Source organism: Gigantopelta aegis, chromosome 6 (assembly GCF_016097555.1).
Source record: "Gigantopelta aegis isolate Gae_Host chromosome 6, Gae_host_genome, whole genome shotgun sequence".
Taxonomy (NCBI): domain Eukaryota; kingdom Metazoa; phylum Mollusca; class Gastropoda; order Neomphalida; family Peltospiridae; genus Gigantopelta; species Gigantopelta aegis.
Genome location: NC_054704.1, coordinates 93,477,279 through 93,504,429, shown reverse-complemented (window position 1 = coordinate 93,504,429; position 27,151 = coordinate 93,477,279). Strand labels below are relative to the sequence as shown.

The window sequence follows — 27,151 nt, the reverse complement described above, 5'->3', positions numbered from 1 at the left end:
AAATTCATTAGAAACAAATCGTTAACTAGGCATTAGGATTTGCTTCTAAGCATTATTAATGCTAATAATGCTTATTAGTGTACACATTGAAAGCTTCTGGTAAAATAACAACAAAAAGCACGCAAGTTTGTGTAAGTTGACATGCCTAACCAATTCAGTTAGTGCATTATGTAGATTGGTAGGCTGAATGGTTATTGTTGTTAAGCTCCATTTTCTGAATAAGCATGCTATGTTTTATGTCACTTGTGATTTATGTGCATTTCGTATGTGCCTTTTGCTGGAAATATATACTAGATAGTGTTATACTTTAAACAAGTATGAATGTATTTCGTACAAACTCTTTAAATATGCATGCTTACTGTCTATCAGAATCCACGTGCATGTGGTACATACATGTTTATTAAGCCTTATAGGTTTGTATATATAAAAAACCCCAAGCCTCTGACAGTTGCAAGTACGATTGTTTTGTGCATCAAGCTTAACCTAATTTTTGACAAATACATGCAGAAATGAAATGGGTTATCTGAATTTATTTTTGCATTTAACCAATAAATAAGTTTACACAACATTTAATTCACAGTGGTCTAAAAAAAGACGGTAAATGATGACATTTCCTGTTTAAGTGCCATTGTGATGGGGAAAATAAGAAGTGTTGTACAGTACTGTTAATGATGTCCGATGTAAAGTGAGATTGCACCATTGGACAATGTTAAAGAAGCCATCACATTTAATTCTATGGAATATTTGTTTGATAATGAGTTTGTGTTAATTATTTTGAATGTTTTTAATAATGGCTGTCAAAACTAATGGAACAGATTTGATAAATTCTGGAATGACATGGCATTAATAAAAGGCAGGCATGTAAATGATAAGACTATCTAAATGATAAGACTGTCTGTAAATGATAAGACTATATGTAAATGATAAGACTATATGTATTGATTATATAATACTCGTGCTTGATAATGATATTGATATTGATGCAGAATTTCCGAGGAGAGGTGATGTTGACATGTAAATGATATGACTGATTTGTTTAAGAATTTCCAAGAAAAGGTGTGACAGCATATGAATGATATGACTATTTGTTTGATTAAATCATACTCACTGTTTCATAATGATATTGATACAGAAATTCCGAGATTGGTGATAATGATATACAAATGGTATGACTGATTTGTTATATACTGAACACCATTGAAAACGCACCATGGTATTGTATTCAATGTTATACGTTTTAAATGAAAATGCACACAAATTGTGAACTGTAAATTCTGTAACTTATTAATTTACCATTAGGAAATTAAAATAATGAACTTTTACAACAATGCACTTTATCGATAAATCATAAAACCTTACAATCTGGAGATGGTCACCAAAACGCAACACATGTCGCACTTCTGAAAAATAATGTGCAACAAGTGACTGTGCGTGCAAATTGTGATAGTTTAGATCACGGCCTATAAAAGCCACTGTAATTTTGTACTGTTCCTTTATGTGACAAAACGTTATTACAATGCCCGTATTGACACCACAAGAACGCGAAAGAGCAGTTGGGATGCATGGTGCTGGATTATCAAATCGCGCTATAGCACAACGTCTTAGATGTCATCACTCAACAATATCGAGACTGTTTAGTCGTTTACAACAAATTGGGACCACTCGACATCGACCACGACCTGGCCAACAGAGGGTTACAACACCAAGACAAGCTCGTTACATCATCCGCACACATTTACGTGATCGCACACAACCAGCTGCCCGCACAGCACCTATGATTCAAGGGAGACATGGTCCAGTTAGCGTAAACACTGTACGACGCCGCTTACTTGCAGCAGGATTGCACACTAGACGCCCCTATGTTGGGCCAATTCTTACTCAACGTCACAGACATGTACGTTTAAACTGGTGTAATCGTCATCGATACTGGAATAGACTGCAGTGGGAAGGTGTCTTGTTTTCCGACGAATCTCGATTTCATCTTAGACATGCTGATGGAGGACTACGTGTTTGGCGTCGTCGTGGATAACGATATCAAGATGAGTGCGCTGTCCAAACTGACCGATGGGGAGGCGGAAGTGTTATGATTTGGGGCGGAATCAGTTATCACCATAGAACACCTTTACATGTCTGCCATGGAATGGTGACAGCCCAGTATTACATCGATAACGTCTTGAGAAGAATTGTCGCACCCCAGTTTGCTGCTCACCCAGAACTGCACACACCTTTCAACAGGATAACGCAAGAGCGCACACTGCGAGATTAACCATGCAGTTTTTAGCTAATGCAAACATACCTGTCCTGGAATGGCCTGCACTATCCCCTGACCTTTCTCCAATCGAGCATTTGTGGGATGAGATAGGACGACGTCTCCACCAACGTCAGTTTCACAACGTTCGGCATCTTGAGCAGGCACTCCAAGATGAATGGCAGAGGTTACCCCAGAACCTCATCCAGAGGCTGATTCTGTCCATGCGTCGACGCTGCTTAGCGTGTGTGAATGCTAGAGGTGGCCACACAAATTACTGACTTTTCGTTTTTGATAGTCACTCTAGTTTTCATTACTGAATAAAATTCTATGAACTTTGATGTCGGCGTCTGTTGTTAATTAAACAGATAAAACCCTTACGTTAAAAAACCCCGAATAACCAAATAATTATAGTGCATTAATATACCAAAATGTAAGTGTATTATCCCTGGTGCGTTTTCAATGGTGTTCAGTATATTAAATAATTACTCACTATTTCATAATATGATATTGATACAGAATTCCCAAGAGAAGACGTGATGTTGACTTATAAATGATATGACTATTTGTTTTGATTAAATAAATCTCTGCTTGATACAAAATCCCCGAGAGGAGGTGATGTCGACTTATAAATGATATGACTATTTGTTTGATTGAATAAAACTCTCTGCTTGATACAGAATTCCCGAGAGGAAGTGATGACAGCCACAGCTTACCTGGACCTGTTTCTCCGCCACATCACGGAACCTGTGCTGATCAAGGCTGTCTTGAAGTTTATCTTGACAGAGAAGTATGATGAAATAGTTATCCTCGACTCACTTGTTACACGAATCAACTCCAGCTCAAAGGTAAGACACACTGAATGCTGCATGTAGAGGTTTGGTTTTCAGATTTAACCTGGAGCCTAATTCACAAAGGTCTCTTAGGCTCTGCTAGGCAACAAAGCAACCTCTTTGCAAGTCTTTTTGCATTGCCCTGCAAGATCACGAATTTGCGAGAGTATTGAATTAGGCCCCTGATTTCTGGGGAAAGAAGGAAGTAGCTATCACAATAATCAGAACAAAATGGACTCAGTGGAAAATTTTAGCCATTTCATTGGCTGTTGGCTTGTTTGGGCAAGTCCATGGAACATGGGGAAAAGTGTCAGATGTCAGATTAAGTATTTATCAAAAGAGAAAACAAACCCAAGTTTTAATTTTTATTTGTGTGCATGAATCAGAATTGGATATTGTAATTTTAAAGTCACTGACCTTAAGTTTCAAAAATGTTTGGTTTGTATTTATGCATTTGCAGCTATTGCAAACACCATAACCACCAGAAAGTGAGAAACACAATGAATTTAGAAAAATTATAATGAAAGCAAATATTTTTAGCAGGTGTAATTTCACTGTGTGCACATCTTTCAGCTAATTTGTGCGTATCTTTAACAGAGGTTAGTAGGTCATGTGATCGATCCTGCTCAGTGGGGGTGGGATCCTGTCCCAGCCGGTGCACCATGACTGGTACATAAAGGCCATGGTGTGTACTGTCCTCTCTGTTGGGTAGTGAATATAAAAGATCCATGGCTGCTTTTTGGTAGGTCCCCGCCCACTGCCGACCTCTGTCGGGCTGCTAATGCTCCCATGCACTTGTCAGCACGAGCAGTCCCTCCTATTCACCCCAACCCTTTCCTGCCTTGAACGAAGGTGCTGGCTGAGGCCGGTACCTGTGCCCATGACAGGTGTGTGCTACAACAGCTTGTTCTGAATGTGCACGTAAAACCCTATGACCTGACCTGACCTTTTGGTAGGCATAGACACCGGTGAGTTTTCTTTCTAACCAAGTGTAAAAAATACGTTATAATAAATAGCCATAGTTTAAAATGTGCTGAGCTTTTTTCTTTTCCCTATAACATTTTAGCAGCTAATGTTTTCATGTTGTGCTGCTTGAGGGGCACTGGAAATATAGTTGTATGTGTATAATACAGCAGCAAGAATCCATTGACTGTAGTAAATCATTTGACAATAATTGATGTATTCAGAGTAAATGTGGTGAATACGTTATTTCTTTGTGTGTGTTTATCATGGCGGTATAAGTTTACAATACAATGTAATACAATGGCTACAGGGCTTCTAGAATTTTTATAAAATCCACTAGCCATGGGATCAGTGATTTTAAAAATTTACTAGCCACAATTAAAAATTCACCAGCCCAACTAAAATAATAGTAAAATTTGCATGGATGTCACCTGAAGAGAGAGATATAGCTTGGAAACACTAACATTTGAGTTGGGGTGGAGGGCAGGATATTCATATTCACAAAATAGACTTTACTGCAACATTTGACAAACAAATTTCACTAGCCGTCTGGCATGGCTATAGTAGTTATTTACTAGCCCAACATTGAATATCACTAGCCATGGGAGTGGGGTTACCATGATCTAGAAGCCCTGCGCTATAACTTTTGTATTCAAGTTTTGTTTAAAGGAAGTCAAATGCTTTGTTCCTGTGTGAATTGTATTTTTTAAATTATGTTTTTCAGCTATCGTTGATATCTTTATCGCTGTTTAATACACTGATCAGTTTGAACTGTGAAGATGTCATGTTCCAGCTTGTGTTTAAGTAAGATTTCAGATGTTAGAAATTACACAGGATCTGCATTTACACCTTCCTGAGCACATTCCCATCACCTTTTCCATTACACAATATTTAAAGAAAATTTAATTTATTCCACAGAAAAATATTTTATCCTTATTTGGTAAAATATTAATTAACTCGGAAAGGTTTAAATGAATTTCTTGGATGTTAATTATTGTTCCATTGAAAATATTATCTTGTAAAAAAAAAAAAGGAAGTAATTTTAAGACATTATGAAACAATATTCTATTTAAGGCACTCCACTACTGTTATCCTTACCTTATGGAAATGTAATACAGTATGGGTGGAAGAAAACAAATACATTTCATAAACCTCTAGCATAGTTTTAATATTTTTAATACAATGTTTATTACGGCAATGTTTAACAGAAATTATTACACATTATTTTATATAAGAATGGTAAAGAATATTAATTTTCGTGTATAATTTTAGTTATTATGCAGATGTTCAAAAAATTCTTCACAAAATTAACTAGGCACAGGGCAAGTACCAGTCACATATTGACTTATCCAACACCTTGTTTACTGATCTGACCATTTCAGTTTTAATACAAAAATAATAAGCAATTTACCAGGATTTACTTAAACTTACATCAGCAACACAGGTATGTATATCACCTGCCATTAGGCATTTGCAGTCAACTTTTTTTATTTTCCATTTCTGAAAATTTTAAGTTTTATAAACAAACGGTCAGGGGCCAGTTTTTGAAACGTTAGTTAGCCTAACCAGTGGTTAACAGAAATGTTCACAAACCAAGGACTGAATCAATACAAATAATAACTGAAAACATAATGTGGAAACATGAATTAGGACAATCAAAGATATCCATACACAGTCAAATCGAAAGTTTATTTTGTATTTGTGCAAAAATAGTTAAAAGTGAATATTAGACTAACCCAGGGTTAATTTAACTAGGTTTTGAACAACTGGGTCCAGGTTTTTATTCCCATATATCAGTTTATCCAGTGACATGCCTCAGTAACCCGATTCGTTTCTTTCAGGTATCTTATCCCTTGCACGCATGTCATGGTCAGTCAACGAAGGTCTGTCAAAGACCTTGATCTTTACAGTAAAAGCGCAGAGAAATTTTTGTCCCTACGTCCAGTTTGCTGCATGTCCACCAGCATGGATGGTCCCAAGGGTACATCTCCGAATGAGTCCACATTCAGGTACACTGCAGCCCCTTGAGAAAGCATGCCAAAAATCAACATACCCTTTTTAACATAGCAAAGCATGCATATATTTCTCTGTGTATTATTATTATTATTTTTAATAATGAGTGCATTTATATTTTCATTCATTGTGTCATTCACAGATCTCAGTGTAATAGCATTTTAAGGATTTCATTTTTCACAACATACATTTCTTATGGGGTTATTAGTTTTTAAATCATTTAAGTTATATTCAGTACATACATGTACATGTATAATGTTAAAAAAAAGAAGAAAAAAAAAGAAGTGGGGGAAAATGTAATTATGGTAGCCTGCATTATAAGAGGCCTTTCAATAAATATACAGAATTTATACAGAATATATATTAGAATTTAGGTTTGGCACATGGGGGATTTTTTTTTTTTTCATTTATCACATATCGAATGCCTCACATTAATATATGTTTGAGTTCTTGTTACCTGTAATAGCATGTTTGTGTATAATGGATTTTGTCCAAACCTTATCATGGTGGACTGACCAAATGAGCCAGTATACAATGAGTGCCAGATTAAACAAATTTCACCCAATAAGCTATTTTCGCTAATGGGACTGATGGTGCCACTTTATTTAGAAATCTGGACCACACAGATGCTGGTTTGGCAGAGTCCACTGTACTTCATATGAAGTTGTGATAATGTTAGCTGATCAGACGTATGTATTTGTACTTGTGATAGAAAAATGCTCAATATCATAAACCATCTTGGGTATAATAAACAAATATGGTTGCATATATGTCTGAAGTTGATATATGTATGTATATTAAGCATATGCATATAGTGCAAAGTGAGTATATCTTTTGGCTAGACTAAAGTAATGTCAAAAAGAAATAGAATATGTAAAAAAAACTTGTTATCAGAGAAAAATGTGTTTTAACCTTTACACTGTTTGGTTTCAGTGTGAAGCAAAACATACCTTGTTGGTCATGGTGTGAAATATGTACCCCATCACAATGATAACTTAGTTGATCTATGTCTCATATGATGATTTCATTTTGGTTAAAACAATATGAAAGAAAAAGAAATTGTATGCACTTTTAAAATTTGTCTGTATTAAGTTTACCTACCAGTACTGATAGTCACCGATATAAATAGCACTGTTTTGTATCATCAGTGTCAAAAATAAGATGATAACAATCTGCCAGTCTGTAGATACCCATATAATATACCCATTTAATATTACATGTATATATAACAGACTGATTTTCTCCCATTAGCAATTTGTTGTTATATACTGACGGAAAGAAATATGGGAACACATGGTAGGCTATTGTAGACCAAATTTAGTTCACTACTAGCATAGTAATGTCTGTATAACAACACAAAGATGTCATATGGGATTGACTGTCTGTGATGTGAATTGAATGTAAGGAACACAGTTATCTTCCTGATACTATGGATGAGGCTTCTGGTTGTTGTTATTGTTTGCTGGTTTTGTTTATGTGTTTCCTTATTTCTTTCCATCAGTGTATGTAGTCCATTCCGAGCATGTGATTGTGTAACATTCTGTATTTTAATGTTTTATTTAATCAGAACATTTTAATTCTCTGTTTTGTGTTTTTCACATCTTGTTTCGTGCAACCTGTGGTTTTGGGTTTCTCTGTTTCTGTGTTTCTATTGTGCACTTGTTTTGTCTGTAGACCTAGTTCTGGTAGCAGACGTAACGCTTCAACACCAAACATCCGCTCTAACAATGTCGCTATAAAGTCTGGAAACGGTCTGGGCAATTTCTTTAAAAAGAGAACAAGACTTCATCGCAGCAATACTGTTGCTGGCCCACCAATGTAAGTTGTTTAGATATTGTCTGCATTCATTGTTGTACACTATTATTTCTTTTCTAGATGCTGTGAATTTATTGGGTTGAGTTTGACTCATCGTAGTACATATTTGATTTAAGAGTACCCTAAATCAGGAATGTAGAAGGAAGGAATTTTTTTGTCTGCATTCATTGTTGTACACTATTATTTCTTTTCTAGATGCTGTGAATTTATTGGGTTGAGTTTGACTCATCGTAGTACATATTTGATTTAAGAGTACCCTAAATCAGGAATGTAGAAGGAAGGAATTTTTTTATTTAACAACGCACTCAACACATTTTATGGCGTTGGACACATGGTTAAGGACCACACAGATATTGAGAGAGGAAACCCGCTGTCTCCACTTCATGAGCTACTCTTTTTCGATTGGCAGCAAGGCATCTTTTATATGCACCATCGCACAGACATACTAACGTGTTTATTACCAAGTAGCCCACTTTGGCATTTGTCACAACATTTACAGTTGATCAGTCAAGTGCTGTTTCGTTCGTGACCAACTTTATTTGATTAAAGCCAGAAATGTTTTGGTTACTTAACACTATAATTGCATTTTTATTGAAACTTGGTGTACAATTCAGAAATGACCCAGAGTTAAACAAATATGTTAGTCCTATGCCTAAGGGTAGTGCTATAGCAACTACTGTTTAATGTTTTAAAATTGTGTAGCAAACTGTGAAACTTGTGTAGCGAATTGCAGCGTGATACTGAACAAAATGTTCCCTGCAACAAGTTTCAGAGTTTCACTATTAAATATTTAGCCACCAATAATTTAGGACCTATTTTAAAATTAAAAACAAAACCGTGAAACAAATAAAATAAATTTAAGTAAATTGGATATAAATTAAAATAATGTGTTAACAAATCACTAGTTCACTTCTACCCTTTATTTTGGGAAGGGAGAATCACTTTTACTTTTCCCATTCTAAATTAGTGTCTGAAAAATCCTATTTATAATCACTTAAAAACAAAAAAACTTGTTTATGATGTTTAGAAAAACTGTAGTTATGTCATTTGGTTGTTAATGGCAGAATGTTTCAAAATAATTTTTGAAAATATTTGTATGTGATGCATGTTAATATGTAGAAAGCATCCTGATCCATCCCACATATCTATTAATATTTTAACTACCTTCTTAAATGGTTTATTTCATAGTGTTAGTGTTTGTTATTCAGAACAATACTGTACTTGCATGGTTATTTATTACTTAACTTGTTCTTATTGTTCAAACAAAAAACATTTACTGTGAATATTTATCAGGTATTTATGGGGGATGACTAAGAGTACAAGTAATACTGATGATAATATAATTAATAATTCGCAAAAGAAATTATTTATCTGAGTGATTTCATTAGATATGGTTCTTGTTACAAAAGCCCAAAGCAAGTGATCATGAATGTATACTGTGTAACCAGTTATGAGGTGAAGTCTAAATATCATATAAAATGCAGATCATAAACACATTAAAATGTGGCTGATTTGCTAGTAATAATTACTGATTGGCAACTAATAACAAGAGTTTTGAATATATAGAAATATGTATTTATATTTATATGTGTTACATATTATATTTGTTCTTCATTACTTTCAGAACTTTAAATCTCACTAATTTGGGTGCAACAGGTTTTTTTAGTGCAATAATGTTGAACAGCTTCTTAAGAGTGGTGAATAATTAAAAATGCATTTCAAGTTATTTTGATCTCAGTAAAGTTTAATATTTCAATGGTTTTGAGGTGAAATGTTGTCAGCATGTTTGTACTTAATTTAGGTATAATTATTTTGGGCATACATATATTGGGCACAATGCTTATTACATTACCTTTAAAACCCTGAATTCATATGTTTATCTCAGTTTTACTTATTACTGTTGTGTTTTTTCAAATGATTATTTCAGAAGTTCGTCACCAGAATATGTGATCCACAACATGGGTACATCGTCGTCCGAGGGTACACGTGGCCCAGTGGACCGTTTCGAGACGAGCTATATGAACTATCTTCAAGATGCACGTGATTCCCTCGTGCAGTGTGCCACGGCATGCGCACACTGGTCGTCTCCATACAATGGAGAGACGCCCCCTCCAGACATTTTCATGGAGCCGGTTGTTACTGTGAACAAAAATCAGAGTGCTGATATCCATTCTGAAGACATTTCAATTGATGAGAGAGAAAACAAACCTGATGTCAAAAATGGTGCTGAAAATAAGTTAATTCAGGATACCTCTAGTGCCTCTAGTGTAAAGCTGCTGTCACATGGTAACGCTGCTCACTGCAGCTCCCATGAAAATTTGGCGCCAAGTGAAAATGATATGCAGGCTGATTCAAAGACTGTTAACAACAATAAGCAAGTTTCGAGGAACTTGTTCCAGGATAATTTTGATAAGTGCAATAATTTATTAAAAGTGAAACCATCAAATACATGCCCAGATCTTTCAAAACTTTATCAGAGTCTGAACGATGTGGATTCATTTTTATCGTATCTAGATAGCGTGAAGGATTCTGATTCTTTACAGACCACTTCAGAGTCCATCGAAGACATCCTTCAGTTCCTAGATTCCATGGAGTCCGCTGTTAACACATCATCAACATATGCATCCTCTGACAGGACTGATGAAGACATTTCACAAGACACCGGAATGTCTTCGTTTGTTACCGATCAGAGTGGCTGCTCCTCCAACCAGCTGACGACCGACTTCACCCACATCACACGGCCTGCCAGCACGAGTACACCCTCCTTCCTACCCCTGAAGAGTTTCAACGTGTCGAGTTACGTGAACATCACAATGAGCGGTCTGGACCCGCACGCAATGACTGCGGCCAGCAAGGTTCTGCAGGAGCTACCCCAGAGACACCTCAGTCTGAGCGTCCTGTCGTCCAGTCCTTCCGAGACCAACTTGCTGTCCCCTAGCTGGCACCCTGACGATGTACCGCTCGGTCTGGCCAGTCCAGCTTTTCAGATGGCAAACCGCAGCTTCACTCCCAGATACCCAGACAGTGCGCCAAATATCGGTACATAATATTAATTATTACTCTCATTATTAAAACTATATTGGTAGTACATATTAAAGTGATATGTCCCACTAGAACACCAAGTGGGTTTCTAGGGTCACTGCACTAAATATCGGTACATAATATTAATTATTACTCGTATTATTAAAACTATATTGGTAGTACATATCAAAGTAATACATGTATGTCCCACTAGAACACCAAGTGGGACATAACACTTCGACATCACACGAAGACGTCATTGATAGGCGCACTACCACCTTACAAGATATAAATTAAAGATAGGTTATGAGTAATAAATAGGATATTAAACTCTCTACCATTTCTTATCATGTTTATGTCTCGTGAAGTAATTTTCATTTTCATAATTGAAAATTATTTCACTTGAGACATAAACATGATATGAAATGGAAGTTGTAATAGTTTTATATGGTCACTGTGCAACAAATATTGGTACAGAATAATTAATAGTTTGTGTAGTCACCATGTGCCAAATATTGGTACATATTAGTTTTGTTTCATTACTGTGCACCAAATATTGGTACGTTTTATGTATGGTCACTTCAGTAAATATTGGTACATAACAGTTTTCTAGGGTCGTACTCCAAATATTGCTACATAACAGTTTTTTAGAGTCACTGATCCAAATATAAGTACATAATAGTTTTCTCGGGTCACAATATAGTTTTCTAGGGTCACTACTCCAAATATTGCTACATAACAGTTTTTTAGAGTCACTGATCCAAATATAAGTACATAATAGTTTTCTCGGGTCACAATATAGTTTTCTAGGGTCTCTGCACCATATACTGGTTCGACAATATAATTTTGTATGATCACTGGGCACCAAATATTGGAACATACTTATTTGTATTGTATGGTCACAGTATACTAAATATTGTTACATAATAATTTTGTACGGTCACTGTGCACCTTATATTTGTACATATTAGTTTGGTATGGTCACAGTACACCACGTATTGGTACATGTGTAATACAGGACCTTTCTCAAGGTTTTGGGCATGGTATCAGTAATTATTTGGTAGCTCGACTAAAAAGTACTAGCCACAGTTGCCAAGCTATTTTACACTAATAAACCTGTAAATATTTTATATGGTGTTTGTGGGTTTATGCATTTATGCTAGACCCATAAAGGTATTGGTAGTTTTAACAGAAAATCTGTAGTTAAATTCAGATTTCATAAAATAAAATATAACAAAATTAAAGCTTTTTAAAGATACTTATTTCATTTTTAAAAAATTAGCATTTGGTAATTTAATAATGAAAAACATTTTTAAAAATTAGCATTTATTCACATTTGGAAAACAATATCTGAAATCCACTTATACCAAACTACAGTCCATCCCACAGGGAATGTCTTTTTTCATACTGTGGCATTTACTACAAGTTATTTATTTCTGTGCCGATTGTTTTGTAAGTTGCACACAAAAAATATATTTTTTGGTTATTTCCAAAACACTTACTTTTCTTCTTACGTCAAACCAAACTGAAATTATTAACGAAAAACATAATTTTTGTAGGAGAGTGGGATGGACTATAAGAAAATCTGTTTGTGATATACCAAAAACATGCAGTGTCATGTGAGTGAATGTATAAATCTGTAATTTGATGTTTTCATTGTACACAATGCTTGAGTATTAAGTTTTTAACTTGTGTGGTGAAACCATTACTTTAGTTCGTATTTGACTGCATCACTTCATTAAACATAATGGACAGCTATTAAAAATGTTATTTTCACTGTCATGTAGGGCCCTTCTTGTCTGCACTGTTTTCGAAGATGGACAGCATGATACACAATTCACTGTACATGAACCTGCTACTGACAGGGATTATAGCTCGACTTGCTTCATACCCGCAACCACTGCTCCGTTCTTTCCTCCTCAACCACAACCTTGTTTTCCAGCCAACGGTCAAATCTCTCGTCCAGGTAAGCAGGCTTATAAATACTATCTATCTCATGGTCCGTTCCTTGATGTGGTGAGGCAGCTTGCATGTATCTATGACTCGGAGAGCTATGCCAGCTAGAGCATCAGCTCCTGGTAGGTTCACCCAAGCTGGACTGGTCAAAGAGTAGAGGCTTGACTAATATTAACCGGACAGACAAAGGACGTGAGTCAAGAAAGACAACTGTCTAGGAGAACCAAACTCCAAAATCAAAACTGGGCTGGAGAGGCTCAGAATCCTAGAAAAGAAACTCCTAGGAGATGGGGAAAACTTCAAACTCAAACCAAGTTCACTGAAGTCAGAGTACAGAAGCTATGCATCAGCATCAGCGTGGAAACCGAAAGGAAATGTCTGTACATGCACCAAGCTCTATGATCTATGATCAAAAACTCTACTCTTCACTCTTGACAGGTTATCATTAATCTCTCTTCCGGCACCCCATTTTATAAAGTGATCTTAGTGCTAAAATCACCAAAAGTAGCTTAGGCATTTATGGTGATTTTGGTGTCAAGATTGCTTAGTAAAATGGGGCCCAGCTATGCAGTTTTACAAGTATTATCAACACTACTGTTCATTCTTGACAGTTCGTGTTATAATTTGTAATGTCATTTCATAATACTTTTCCTGACTTTAAACTGTAGTACAACAGTACAACTGAGTATTTTGACGGGATGTTTGGAATTTTAGTACATTTGTTAAGAGAAAACAAAAATTCATCTAATTTTGTTTTTCAGGATAAGATTACTTTTATTTATAAAGTAACAGAAACATGCATTTTGGAGAGGATATTTTGTCATTATCAAATATTTGTACCTCTGAATTTTTTTATATTAAGTACAATATAATTTCAAAATGTATTGTTCTTTTTGTCTTCTGGTATCAATTCTTTATTTGTATGCAAGATCATATGGGTAAGCCCTATTACAATAATAATTATAATAGTTAAACAAAAATAATAATACAAAATCAGTAGTCATAATAATAATAATAATAATATAGACATATTGTATTGTAAGCTCACAATTACAAAATTCATCACACATTTGTTTTATATAAAAAAATGAAATCTTTTTTAATATTCTTATAGGTATTATCATCAGTGCGTCAGAAACTCGACAACTATTCGAAAGTGGTTAAACGCTTTGACTGGTTGGTGGTATTAGCGAGGAAGAACCTTGTGATGAAAGACATGCAGGAATCGAACCCTGGGTTGGGGGACCGGACAATCACTCTGTCGTCGCCGTACAGCACGCCCACATCTAGGCCTGGCAAGTCCTCCACGTTGTCCGATGGTAGTGTGAAAGGTGTCGCATGCAGGCTCGTTAAGCCATTGCAGTTCCATTTTAAGCCATTGCAGTTCCATTTTAAGCCATTGCAGTTTCATTTTAAAGTGCTTGCCACTTGCATTTAAGCCATGACATTTGTAATTATTCCTTTAGAAAAATTAAATGAATAAGTCCTCTCCAGTGTTGGATATTAATGTGAAAGGTGTTGCATACTTCAACATTAAGTCTGTTTTAGACATAGCAGTTTATTTTTAAATTTGTAGTTGTGTGTATTTTAGTCAGCATATCAGAATTATTCCATCAGATAAATTAAATGAGTGCATATTAAATGACACATCAGCATATTAATGTTTTTATTAGATGTGATATGATTAAGTCACCAGATTCTCTATTGTTTCTTTGTAAAAAATACAAAAAACCTTCAATACATAGTTTGGTCGAAGCTATTTAATCTGGAATGCTATTTCGGCTCAAAAGTTATTTCAAGTCGTCATTAATTTTTTGAAAACAACAAATCCAAATATTATCTCATCCATTTGCTCAGTTACCCATTTTAAAAGTAATCTTCTGTCTTACTTGTAACTGACCTTTTAGTTTGCATTGCCCTACACCCGTATAGACAGTCTTTAGAGGGTACAATGTATAATTTTTTAGCCTTATTATTGGCCCTGTGTGTCGTTTCTAATGTAAATTTATATAAATAGTTGTAAGCATTAAAGCCACTGATCTTAGTTATTTGGCAGTTTAAAATATTTCTGACTATTGCAGCTTTTTTATTTTTTAAATATCCATTCTTAAAACATTTTAATTTAAAATATTAATTTTTATTTAAAATGTTCATATTGACCAATCAAAGCTGTTTCTGACCATCCAGTGGTTTGTTGTTCAAACATTTCTTAGCTTAACCAGTGGTTAACAGAAATGTTCAAAACCAATGACTGAATCTATACAAATAATAAGTGAAAACATTTTGGAAACTTCACTAAGAACAACCAAAGTTATCCATATGTAATCAAACCCAGGGTCAATTGAAGTATTCTTTGAACAACTGGGCCCTAGTGTTTGTAGTAGCTCACAATTTATTTTATATGCAGCTAAAAAGGGACATAACTTAAAAATTAGGGGTTCCCCAGCTTTAATTGTCTTCAATGCTTTTACAGAACGGCAGCGTTCCACATTTTCCGATCTGCTGTTCAGGAGGTCTCCATCCAATCGAAAACACAGCGTGGGTGACAAAAAACTGGCGCAGCTACAGAGGATACCCGTGCAGGGTGGAATGGGATATCGCTTCATCAACCGCAGTGACGAGGACACACAGGAAAGACCCGAGGAATCACTCAAAACGTGGAATGCCGTCTACTGCGCGGTGGTCCTGGAGGAGTTCCTGAAAGAGTTGGCTGCCCTTGCCCAGGAGCATGCGGTGCTGGGAGTGGACGAAGGGTATGACAGCAGCTAGTCATCCTTTGCTTATAGTTGGCTGTAAGTCTTGTGTCTGTTGTGCATTGTGCTCTTCTTCTTCTTGTTGATAATCTCTAATTTCACTCAATCCTGCCTCTTACAGAGAATGTACTCAGTTTACCATTGTAACTAACATGTGTTTGACCAAGAGAGCCTTTTGAAAAAGTAAAAGTATATATTAGATGCATTTTCCTGTTTAGAATATCAGTGTCTCAGTCTTCGTCAGGTAAAGTGAGTGATCTCTCGGGCTCCCTTCCACATTCCACAATTTTAGAACTGTAAATTGATCGCCTTGAAATAAAAATGTAATACTTCATGTGATTGCTCACCTGGCATCATTTAAGGAGAGTGATCTTCAGTTTAACTTCATTTTGCTCATGGCTAAAACTGGTCTGTATATACAATTTGTTTCTGGTTGTCAGCAAGTAATCTACGTCATGCTCATGTCACGCCAATATTACACTAGTTGGATATTGAGTGATTGTTATGACGAGCAATATCTTACACTGGTGTGTAATAAAATGAAATATGAGTTGCTATAAACAGTAAACTGGTAAAAAACACACTGATGTTCCAAACGAGAAAATGTATTAAACCGGTAGTTTTAATTGTTAATGGGGCTCTCTTGGTTAGGAACATCTCGTCAGTGTACTCCACATTCATCTTCCACATTCATTGTTTATTAAGGCAAATCTAGGGTTTTATTAAAAGCTCCAAACTAAAAATCTGTTTGGTGAGTGGTATATCAAAGGCCGTGGTATGTGCTATCCTGTCTGTGGGATGGTGCATATAAAAGATCCCTTGCTACTAATGGAAAAATGTAGCAGGTTTTCTTTCTAAGACTGTATGCGAAAATTACCAAATGTTTGACATCCAGTAGCCGATGATTAATAAATAATGTGCACTAGTGGTGGTGTTAAAGAAAACAAACTTTAACCCACTGCGTTAAGAGCTAGTAGGTCCTGGTTGTTTGTTCCAGTCAGTATTTTCACTCAATATGGTGGTTTATAGCCACTACACTGACTTCTTTATCAGTAGCCACTAACAATAGCCACTGACCCAACGTCTGTCAGTACATTTCCTAGGTTACAATCTGTTTTGATACTGTTGCTGCAGGAAGCTGTGACAAATCACGTGGTTGGGCTTTTCTCCCCTTTTGGGTGAGTTTCTCAAATCTGCTTTACATAAGCTTGCAACTACTTTAAATCTTTCACTTTCAGGCAATTAAATCTGCTGATGCTTACTAATTTTTCAGCTCGTTATAAGTTGCTGTTTTAATAACAAAAAGACATACTAAACATATTTCACTTTAATTTTTAGGTTTATATTTTGGATCATCCCATATTTAAAGGGGATGAATTTCCATTTTAGATTTTGGCAGATTCCATTTCCCATTTTGTTAAATTCTATTTTTCACAAAACATTTGTTAGCATTTTTAATTAATGTAAAATGATAATTTTAGGTGGGTTTTTTACAACAGACATGATTATTTTACGTTATAAAATGGAAATCTGCAATTTAAATATTCCGTTACCGATTTTTATTTTCTGCTTGTAATTTTTAATGAGTGGAACTGGGATATATCGAAAATAGTTGAATATTAAAATCTGAACTTCTTGACTGTCCCGTATTGTGATTGGCCTACGGTTACGGATCAATGATTCCCTGTGTAACAAGTTGGCAAACAGTTTGCCTTTTGAAAAAATGGTGTCCCCTGTTGTTGAACGTGAATTCGATGTGGTAAAGTTAGAAAAAGGCATAAAAAACTTAATGGATACCTACCTGTATATCTTTATTTGAAGTTAAAATCATTTGACTTGTTAGTAATTGATACATGCTCAAATATTATGTTCCATATCTACAGCAAGTGTAACGAACAAGGCATTGAATTTGTGGATTTTTTTTCTAGTATTCTGCCAGAATCATAAACATGATTTAATATAGATATTTGGTGATTCCGTCTCATAATTTTATGCTGATTTGGATTTATCAAAATGTTCTGTGGGTCCAAAAAGAAAGTGGCACTGAAAATTTCCAATATATATATTTAATTATGTCTGTTCTAACAAATTAATTAACAGTGGTGTTAAAAAAACCCCGAAAAAACCCAACCTAACAGTGGTACTGCATCAATCACTGGCCTGAAAAATATCTCAAGTATGGTTTACTCTTTCTAATTTTTCCAGTCCTATCAGACATGGGACCCTGGTGAAAACCCCTGGATAAATCCCTCTCTTAGTTAAAAATGGGGGGGGGGGGGGGGGGCAGGACAGCTTGATGTGCTGTCAGTTTGAGATCAATCCCCATTGGTGGGGCCCATTGCACCACGACTGGTATATCAAAGGCCGTGGTATGTGCTATTCTGTCTGTGGGAAAGTGCATATAAAAGATCCCTTTCTGCATTAGAAAAAAATTAGTGGGTTTCCTCTGATAACTATATGTCAAAATTACCATATGTTTGACATCCAGTAGCAGATGATTAATCAATCAATGTGCTCTAGTGGTGTCGTTAAACAAACCAAAAAAAAAAAAAAAATGTGCTACTTACTTTCTTCACTACCAGCTGGTCACAGTAAACAGTTTATTTTGAAAACCTTACTACATACAGAAGAACACTGTGTCTTTAAACAGAAGTACAGTGTGCTGTGATTTAGTTTGCCCGTTTCTGAAGTATAAATATGACATATTTGTTATTTATTATTTTATTTAAAGCAAACCTGTATATATGTACATATTGTTTTCAAAGCTAACTGCATCGTGGTAGGTGATGAATTTTCAATAGCATGGTTTTTGTGTGTTTTTTTCTGCAACTTAGCTTATAGGTCAACTCATACATTTTGAAAAAAAAGCATGTCTTTTATTAACACAAATCTTTATTATTTTACTATAATTATATTGCTTTTATTGTCATTAGAATAATTCATCATTCTGTTTAATATATTACATTAAATAATGAATATAATTTGAATGCATTTTCTTTGTTCTTACTAACAGGCCTATTCATAATTTAGATGTATCGTACAATCGAAAATTAAGCTTGCTGAATTCTAGTCATGTCATCAGTATATGTTTTGTTTTCGCTGTATTACTTTTCCTGTGCTAACTCAATTTCTCACAAAGTATGTCCTAGATCAATAAAACGTGTTTATAGTTGCATCTATATATGTGCATATATTCATCTCAATGCATATTTTAAGAAAATAAATTAAAATTTTAAAAATGTTTTGTTTTTTTAAATCTCCTTTTTCTTTTTCTTTTCTTTTCTGTGTTAAGTAACTAGATTAATCATGCATTTTTTATCACAAATTATTTCTTTATTCACTGAATTGGTTTATGATAGCCGAAACATTTAATTCTATAGAATTCTTGTTTTCATTTAAACACCTAGCCCATTGTGATATTTTAATAATTTTAATGTTCAGTCTCTATTAGCAAGTAAGACGAGCAAATAAATTTTATGTACATGTTTCCAGAAATGTTAATTAAAATATTATGCTTTTTTGTTTTTTTCAGGGCCTTGGCTTGAAAATGAGAAAATTACGAAACCGTAACACATCATCATGTCAGATGTACTTATGATCACAGACTTGAGATTGAGATTTGAATTTTTTGTTTAAAGAAATTTTAATGCTGATTGTTTTAACCCATTAAGTCTAATTTTCTTTGATCTCAGTTTATGTTTTAGTCTGTTTATAGTTTTACAAATATATTATATCATTTTCCTTAAAGCTTGAGTCCACATACATTGACATTACCGTCATATATAAAAGTTCTTAAACTGAATAATGCAAGAAACACCTTCGTCAACATTAAACAGGGTCATCAATTTTATATTATGTGAAATGTTAAAACATTCATTATTGACTGATAATTAGTGATATATGCTGTTAAAATAAATACACAGCAAAAGAGTTAAAGCATACTGATCATGGCCGCATTTTATCATCTATGTTACTGGCTAACGGTATTCAGCACCACAACTATGTTGGTTTTCATTCCCACTTTGTAAAAATTCGCAACTATTAATCTTTTATTGTACATACATATATTTAAATATTTTAAAATATTATTTTAACATTATTTAATATATACCCATACAATTATTAATATGTGAAACACTAATGACAGATTGCCGTATCTTAAAAAGAGAGATGATTTATTTGTTTTCTATATACTTGAAGTATTGTGCACTGGCCTCGGTGGTGTGTCATCGTTAAGCCATTGGAAACAAGGCTGGTAGGTACTGTGTTTGCAGCCTGGTACTGGCTCCCACCCAGAGCGTCTCTCTCACTAACAACTAACCCACTGTCCTGGAAAGACGGCCCACATAGTTGAGGTGTTTGCCCAGGACAGAGTGCTTGAACCTTAATTGGATATAAACATGAAAATAAATTGAAATGTGCTCATTCAGTAAATAAGATATAAAATCAGAGTAACTTGTTATTCTGTACAAATGTTCTGTAAAGGACAGCAGAAGTTTACATACAACATCAGTTGATGGCAAATTATTTATGGGTATAATGTTAAATACCACTTAATTTCTATTATTTATCTAATTTTTAAGTTGTTTATTTGTCCTTGATGTTAATCTACTTTTAACTGTGGACTCGAGCTTTAAAAATTATTTATTATCCAGAGAAAATATCAGGCTTGCCATTTTGACCATTGATTTGATATTTTAAAAATGATTTATAAATATGTACATAGTATAATTATATATTTATGTGGCTTCTGAATACTCATATGTATGTCAGACATTTTATTTGAAATAGTTATGATTGGTTCAATCATTGTAGTGGGATGTAGCTGCTTAGAAAAAGACAACAAAAAAAAAGACTCCTTCTTGCAACATCTGACCAAATATGATTTTAGAGAAACTTTTTAATCTACAAACTGAATATTTTAAAGGTACATTAAATAGTGGTATAGCTGATTTTTAGTTTTTTAATACAATTACTAATATATCATAACCGTATGTCAGCGAGGGACATTTTGTTTTTAAAATCTGTAATTACAAACAGCCGCTACCCAATTAAAAATTTATTAGAAACTACGATTTAATGTTTCAGAAAAATGTGACTCGATGCATTACCACAGAATACATTTTTTTTTACAGAACATATCAGTAGGATTGGCAAATCAGGGTACAGTATAATTGTCTAACGCAGGGTTTAAGTTTATTGAAATGGAATATAGCAAATATATTTCATTATTAATTGCCAAAGATATAATTTGAAAATAGGCTTAATGAAATTGGAATCTGGATATAGATTATCTGGCCAAACTGCTAATTTTATGGGTCCTTTATAAATCCTGAATAAGGTCATTGGTTTAAAGCACCGGACAGATTGAAAATGGCAAATGAAGAGTATTTAGAACCTATATTGTATTTTTTTAAATGTGTATTTATTTCCTTTATTTATTATTATTATAAAAAAATTTTTAATTTTAATCATACAATGTATACAATAAAAATGTACTGGAGTGTTGTTAAACATTCCTTTCATTTAAAGTATAATATTTGTATCACTTTTTTTTAAATTTAGTTTTGAATGATATATTGCTTGATTAATTTTAGAAAGATTTGAAAATGTTTAATAATTCATTAATTGGCCTATTTAAGATATATTAAGGTATTGAAATACAAAGGATTTCTTTGTACTTTAATCAGATTTTTAATCCTATCATCATTACCCATTATATAAATAATTAATTTGTGTCAATAAATTCAATAAAATATTAAAGAAACTGTCCTGAGTTTGCCACCATTGTTGAAATGTTCCCGACAGGGTTTTTTTAATGATTAATTACATATTAAATTTTAAAAATTGTTCAGAATACCTCTGTAGTGTGTCCTTCCCTGCTACAAAAATGTATTTTTTTGTAAATAATTTCAATTTTGTTGTAAGAAGAAAAGTAAAAGTGTTTTGGAAATCACCAAAAAATACTATTTTTGCGTGCGATTTAGAAAATAACTGGCTCAGAAATAAATAAGTTATAGTAAATTGCATATACGTGTATAGCCACAGCTAATGTAGACGGCCTATCAACAATGAGGTCGTATTTTGAAAGGGAAGCACAGTGTCGGGACACCATACCCAATCTAAACTTTCCCATGCTTAGCTTGAGTTACATCTAGTTGGAAAATAAAATTCAGTCTGCACTACTACATTTATTAGGATGACCAGAAACACCTTGTATCCACAGACATTTATATTATGAGTAAAGAAAACATGTTATTCGTAGTTTCAGTTGTTAAAAAGGATATGTTAGTTGGAAATGTTACAATCTCAACAAACACAGGACAGTCCCTTGAGTATTATTTTATTTTAAAGTTATGCTTTTAGCTTTGCAATTATCCCAACATAGATATTGATTTGTGGATTGTTGTAACTTTGTTTAATTTAAAAAAAAAAAATTGTGTATTTATACATAAATTTTTCAATATTAAAATCACTTGAATGACATTTTATTACTATATTTTAAATAATGTACCTGTATATACATGTACAAAAGCAACAATCCAGGCACAAAATATAATCTGGTTAATAAATGCCTATGCTATTAGAGAACGGTGTACAAGAAGTTGAAATAATTGATTATTAAAGTGAAACAAAATGGTGTCATTTTACACTGATATAAATCAGTGAAGCAGCAGAAAATATAAACAATTGAAGTAATCATGAGTGTCAAAAATTATTTTTAACAAATAAAACTGATTTTAATTTTTTTTTTAAAGGAATTGTTTTGGTAATAAACTAGCAAATATAATTGATTTCATTTTTTTTCAAATCTAAGAACAGAATTTAAAGAAAAATGTCCCAATGATGGTCAGAACATCCCCTCTCTTCCTGGTTGACATGCCTGATAATGAATAAAAAGCTTTCTGTGATGGAAATATGTGCAACGAGTTAAATAAATGGCTTTCATTATTACCTAGACTGAAATAATGGAATGGATTATTTTAAAAAACATAAACAAAAACCCCAACCCCAAAACCAACTATTGGCAATATCTTTTCTATGGTTCACTTCTCAGATTATAGAAGCTTTATTAGCTAGATTGTTATTTGCAGTTTCACTAACATGGCATAGGTTAGTATTAGTTACTTAAGATTCTTATCCCAGTGCTTGAAAACAGTACAGATTCATAGCTATGTATCCATATGTAATTCGTGGGTAAACATAATACGGTATTCATGATTTTGAGAAATTGTTTAATATATAATACATGTACTGAAATTGAAGGGTATTTTGTGTTCATCAGTTAAAATTGTAAATAATATATATATATATATATGTTTGATATACCATGACACATAATAAGATATGGTAAATATTACTCATTTCTCTGTAAATCAGCAGTTAGTGTGTAAATTATCTAGATCTTTTTGTACACGGAACTATGCATTTAAAATATATGAGGTACAGATGTGTACTGTAGTCTTTCATATCATATATTCATATTTACAATTTTATTCGGTTTCATAGTTATTCGTAATTAATAAAGCTGGACACTTACGATAGTGTTTCCTGTTTGGATACTCGTTACACTAATTTAATCTTAGTCATAAATGCCATTTTATTGTAGCTTTCACAATGAACATAATAGAATTGTTTTTTCTAATACATTTTTATTTTAAGATATACATGAGAAATTATATAGTGACTGGGGCACGTTATTTTATGGTTTGATGGATTGTGGGAATTTAAAAAATGCAAATAATGCTTAATGTCTCTTTATATTGTTATTGGAGATTATTCAGAAAAAAGAAAGAAAGAAAAAAAAAAGGATTTCCCAACCATCTTTTTAGGGCAACAGTTCAGATATCTATCTTTCCATATATCTGTTGGATTGCATGGTTTTTTTTTTTTGAGAGCTAAAATAAAAGTAATTGGGAAACTTTAAAACTTTATGTACTTAATTGAAATTATGTTACGGTTGCAGCAGATACAGTTGTCTATCCTGAAGGCAATATTTACTGGTGATTAGAAAATGAACACATGAAATTAAGTCACTTGAACTTAGGCTTGATGTTTGTACTTAATTCTATAGGAAGCAGAGTATTGTTATTGTAACTTTTGACTCTTCCATTTCTTGTTCCAGCCAGTGTTCCACAACCAGTGTAACAAAGGTCGTGGTATGTACTATCCTCTCCGAGGGATGGTGCATATAAGACCCCTTTCTGCTAATTGAAAAGAGTGGACTGGAGGCATCCAGTTTCCTCCTTAACCATATACAAATTGAGCAAAACATTCCTTCCTTCTAAAATCTTCATTTAGACAAATCAAGTTCACTGGTTGGGAAAGATGACATATCCTAGCTACAATCCAGTTTATTATCAAGGAAACAATAGCTAATTATAATATAGTATGAATAGAATTTTTATTATTGTATTGTATTATCAACTATAGAATTTGTGTTTTTACTTGAACTGATTTAATAATTTACTTAGCTTCAAATTTTTAACAATTTATTTTACATATTTTTGAATGTGAACATAAATTGTTGGCAGACATTGATCAACTAATTTTGTGTTTACAACACTTTATTATAGCAAAACGTTCTATTTGTAATTCAAACAAATTAGTGCTCAATTGTAATTGCTTTATTTTATGGAAGATCAGTACAAATTAATAAATTACGATGTTTACAGTTTGTTGTTTTTATTATTGAACCTTCACATCAAAATAGCATGTGGAGTTAAGACACTCTTGATCAAAGCACATTTGCCATATCTGGGTATCAGGTTGTACAGTAAACAAGGTGATCGATAGACCAGCTTCAGATGGATCTTCTTTAGTACCGTACAGTAAACGGTGATCGATAGACCAGCTTCAGATGGATCTAGGTTTAGCAGTCCTTGAAGTTTGATGAGAGCAATTGCTCTTGCTGCATAAAACTACTTTTGCATGGGCAAAAAACCTGCTAGTCTATATTAATTTTAGTCCCCTACCCGTCCAATTGAAGGGAACTATAATTTTCTTCTTTGTCCTTCTGTCCATCCATGTCTCACATATAGTTTTTCTGATATATTTTTTTCCACAATTCCTTGAGATATTGAACTGAAATTTTGTGTACAACTTTTTCACGATGATTTACTAATTTTTCACAATGTCGTACGAAAACAAAAATGTTCACTTACAATAATTTACTCCAAAACATATCTTTGCTGGAACCGACCTGTAAAGGGCAACCACCCGTCTTAAAAGGCAACATTTGATACTCTTTTTGGTGGCGGCTTGACGTAGGCGCTTAAAACAAGTGTAAAGGGTCGAGGAAACCACAAAGTAGGCTAGTCGAGTCAGTCGAGTTTTGACAACCAGAAATATTTTGCTGTTCCAGAATTACTTTACACTTCACACTGTCAGTCTTTGTTTTTTGGATATTATGTTATTAGATTTTTAACAGAATTGCAAAAGAACACAATACCCACACATCACAGATCCATGGGTACGTCATTAATATACCAACACGTATTTTGTTTTAGGTTATGTTGAGTAATCACTCACCTGTATCATCTTACTCTTACTTTTGAAAATTCCACATGTAACATGGCAACAAATATTTGTGTGTGTGTGTAAATGTGTGGAATTATTCAGGGTTTTTTGTTTTTTGGGTCGTGATGATTATTTTTTTTAATAAACATCACAAAAATATATGGATGCTGATGGAATGAATGTTGAGACCGCACTACTATGATAGGACTTTATGAATTACACCCCACGAGGCTGGTGGAACTATTGGATGTCAAACATTTAGTAATGTTTTACTCGTAGTCTTAAGGAAACACATAACATGTTTCCATTACCTGCTAAGGATCTGTTATGTGCACTTTCCAACATATAGGAAAGCCTTTAATATACCAGTCGTCGTTAGGTGGTTGGGACTGGGAAAATGTGCTGTCGTCTTCTCTTTATCATCATAGTTGTTTTAAGCATATGGGTTTGTGATTATTCTAAATTGTTATGGGAGACGAAAAAAAGAAAGAGATTAACTCAAGAAAATATGCTCATTGTACTAAACCCTATCGGTAGATAATTAGTCCATTACTTTTTTTTTTAGGTTACAGGCTATTTGCTGGATAGTTCGATATCCATTTGGCCCTTAGGCCTACAAGCTAATAAAATAAGTGCATATATTTTCTCCATACCATCAAACAAAAACTAATATTAGGATATGCATGCCATGATAAATCAGATTGGTAAAACAAATGCATTATCTCTGATGTTAGTAATGCACGTATCCAGACGGCGGCAGGACTATAAAACGTCCAATTTGGCCTGCACCCTCCCTACCCATACAAATTGGGAGCACTAAACCAGTTGTAATTCTTTAATGTCACTTCCTCATCAACACATGCCCCCATTTGGATTTATTCTCAACTGTATTAGCAATCAATCGAACATTAGTTTGGTCTGCGATACATTTTCAGTTATATCAATACATCCTCATGAGTGCGATTAGCGATTATCGATTATCTGTGGTAAATTTTGACTTCGTATTTACCACATCACGCACTTCCAACCATTACATATTTGTTTATAAAACGTATGTATATAATTTTGAAAAATACACATTCTCACAACAAAAACTACATATTCTGTTGCATTCAATTATTTATCACAGCGAAATAATCCCAATCCATGGCCTTTTCCAGTTCTTTAAACTGTACTTGTACTCCTGTTGCATTTTTATATTGATGTAGACCATCACTATATTTTGCCTTTACCATAGTTTGACACCCAATAGACGATATATTTTTCGTGCTGGGGTGTCATTAAAACATGCATTCATTCAGTACAACTTTAATAAAGGAAGTTCTATTTGACATTCTAACTAGATTTAGTGATTTCCCTAGAAATTAGGCAAGGCGGATAGACGAAACACTTTTGGGGCACTTGTTTTTCATTCAAAATACACAAAAATTAATTGAAATAAACATTAATGTAATTTGTGCTTGCATTAATTAATGAATGGCAAAAGATATAAAAGACATATTTTATTAATTAATAATACCTTTTTTGGTGTTTTATAAAGGCAGTTTTAGAATTAATTACTGAAAAAGGCTTGTTCAATCTCAGGGCAGCATGGTGCTGATTAAGGCAAGATGGTGCTAGACTATCGAGGCATGGTGCTGCACCATGCTAAAACAAGCTAGGAAAAACACTAAGATTCCTTGCCACTGTAAAGTCAAGATTTGTGATTTCATGCATATTTTACTAGAGCTCCAGTCATCGAGGGCCTTGGTACAGTCTGAATAGACAGTTACTGGTGTTATGGAAGATGACAACAGTTGTAGTCCAAACTTTTTATAAATAAACGGTCAATAATATAATGCCCCCCATGTCCCAGATAATAGAGCAAGTAATCCCCCATAACCCTTCACTTTAGCTGAAGATTAATCACACATTTTAAAAAGATGAAGAAAAACAGGTTGTGTAAAGCAAGTTTGCACTAGAGCACATTAACTTATTACTGGATGTCAATTTTTTTTTATAATTCTGACATGAAGACAGATGGAAACACA

The 27,151-nt window shown here is 33.8% G+C and overlaps 1 protein-coding gene across 7 annotated transcripts in view; it reads left to right on the top strand.

Moving 5' to 3' along the window:
- Positions 1–24,274, top strand: part of LOC121376070 (FTS and Hook-interacting protein-like) — a 34,539-nt gene extending 10,265 nt beyond the window's left edge. For 3 of the 7 annotated variants that reach the window (XM_041503848.1, XM_041503851.1, XM_041503847.1), the window contains 9 exons: positions 2,929–3,096; positions 4,769–4,848; positions 5,886–6,053; positions 7,732–7,875; positions 9,800–10,911; positions 12,681–12,859; positions 13,964–14,180; positions 15,323–15,641; positions 19,135–24,274. In XM_041503848.1, the coding sequence (XP_041359782.1) occupies positions 2,929–3,096; positions 4,769–4,848; positions 5,886–6,053; positions 7,732–7,875; positions 9,800–10,911; positions 12,681–12,859; positions 13,964–14,180; positions 15,323–15,618 (2,364 nt within the window). In that variant the 3' untranslated portion in view covers positions 15,619–15,641; positions 19,135–24,274. Of the gene's footprint in view, positions 1–2,928; positions 3,097–4,768; positions 4,849–5,885; positions 6,054–7,731; positions 7,876–9,799; positions 10,912–12,680; positions 12,860–13,963; positions 14,181–15,322; positions 15,642–16,736; positions 16,781–19,134 lie in introns of all 7 variants that reach the window. The other 4 variants (XR_005958398.1, XM_041503850.1, XM_041503849.1 and 1 more) reach the window with 4 other exon arrangements.
- Positions 24,275–27,151: the final 2,877 nt, after the last annotated feature.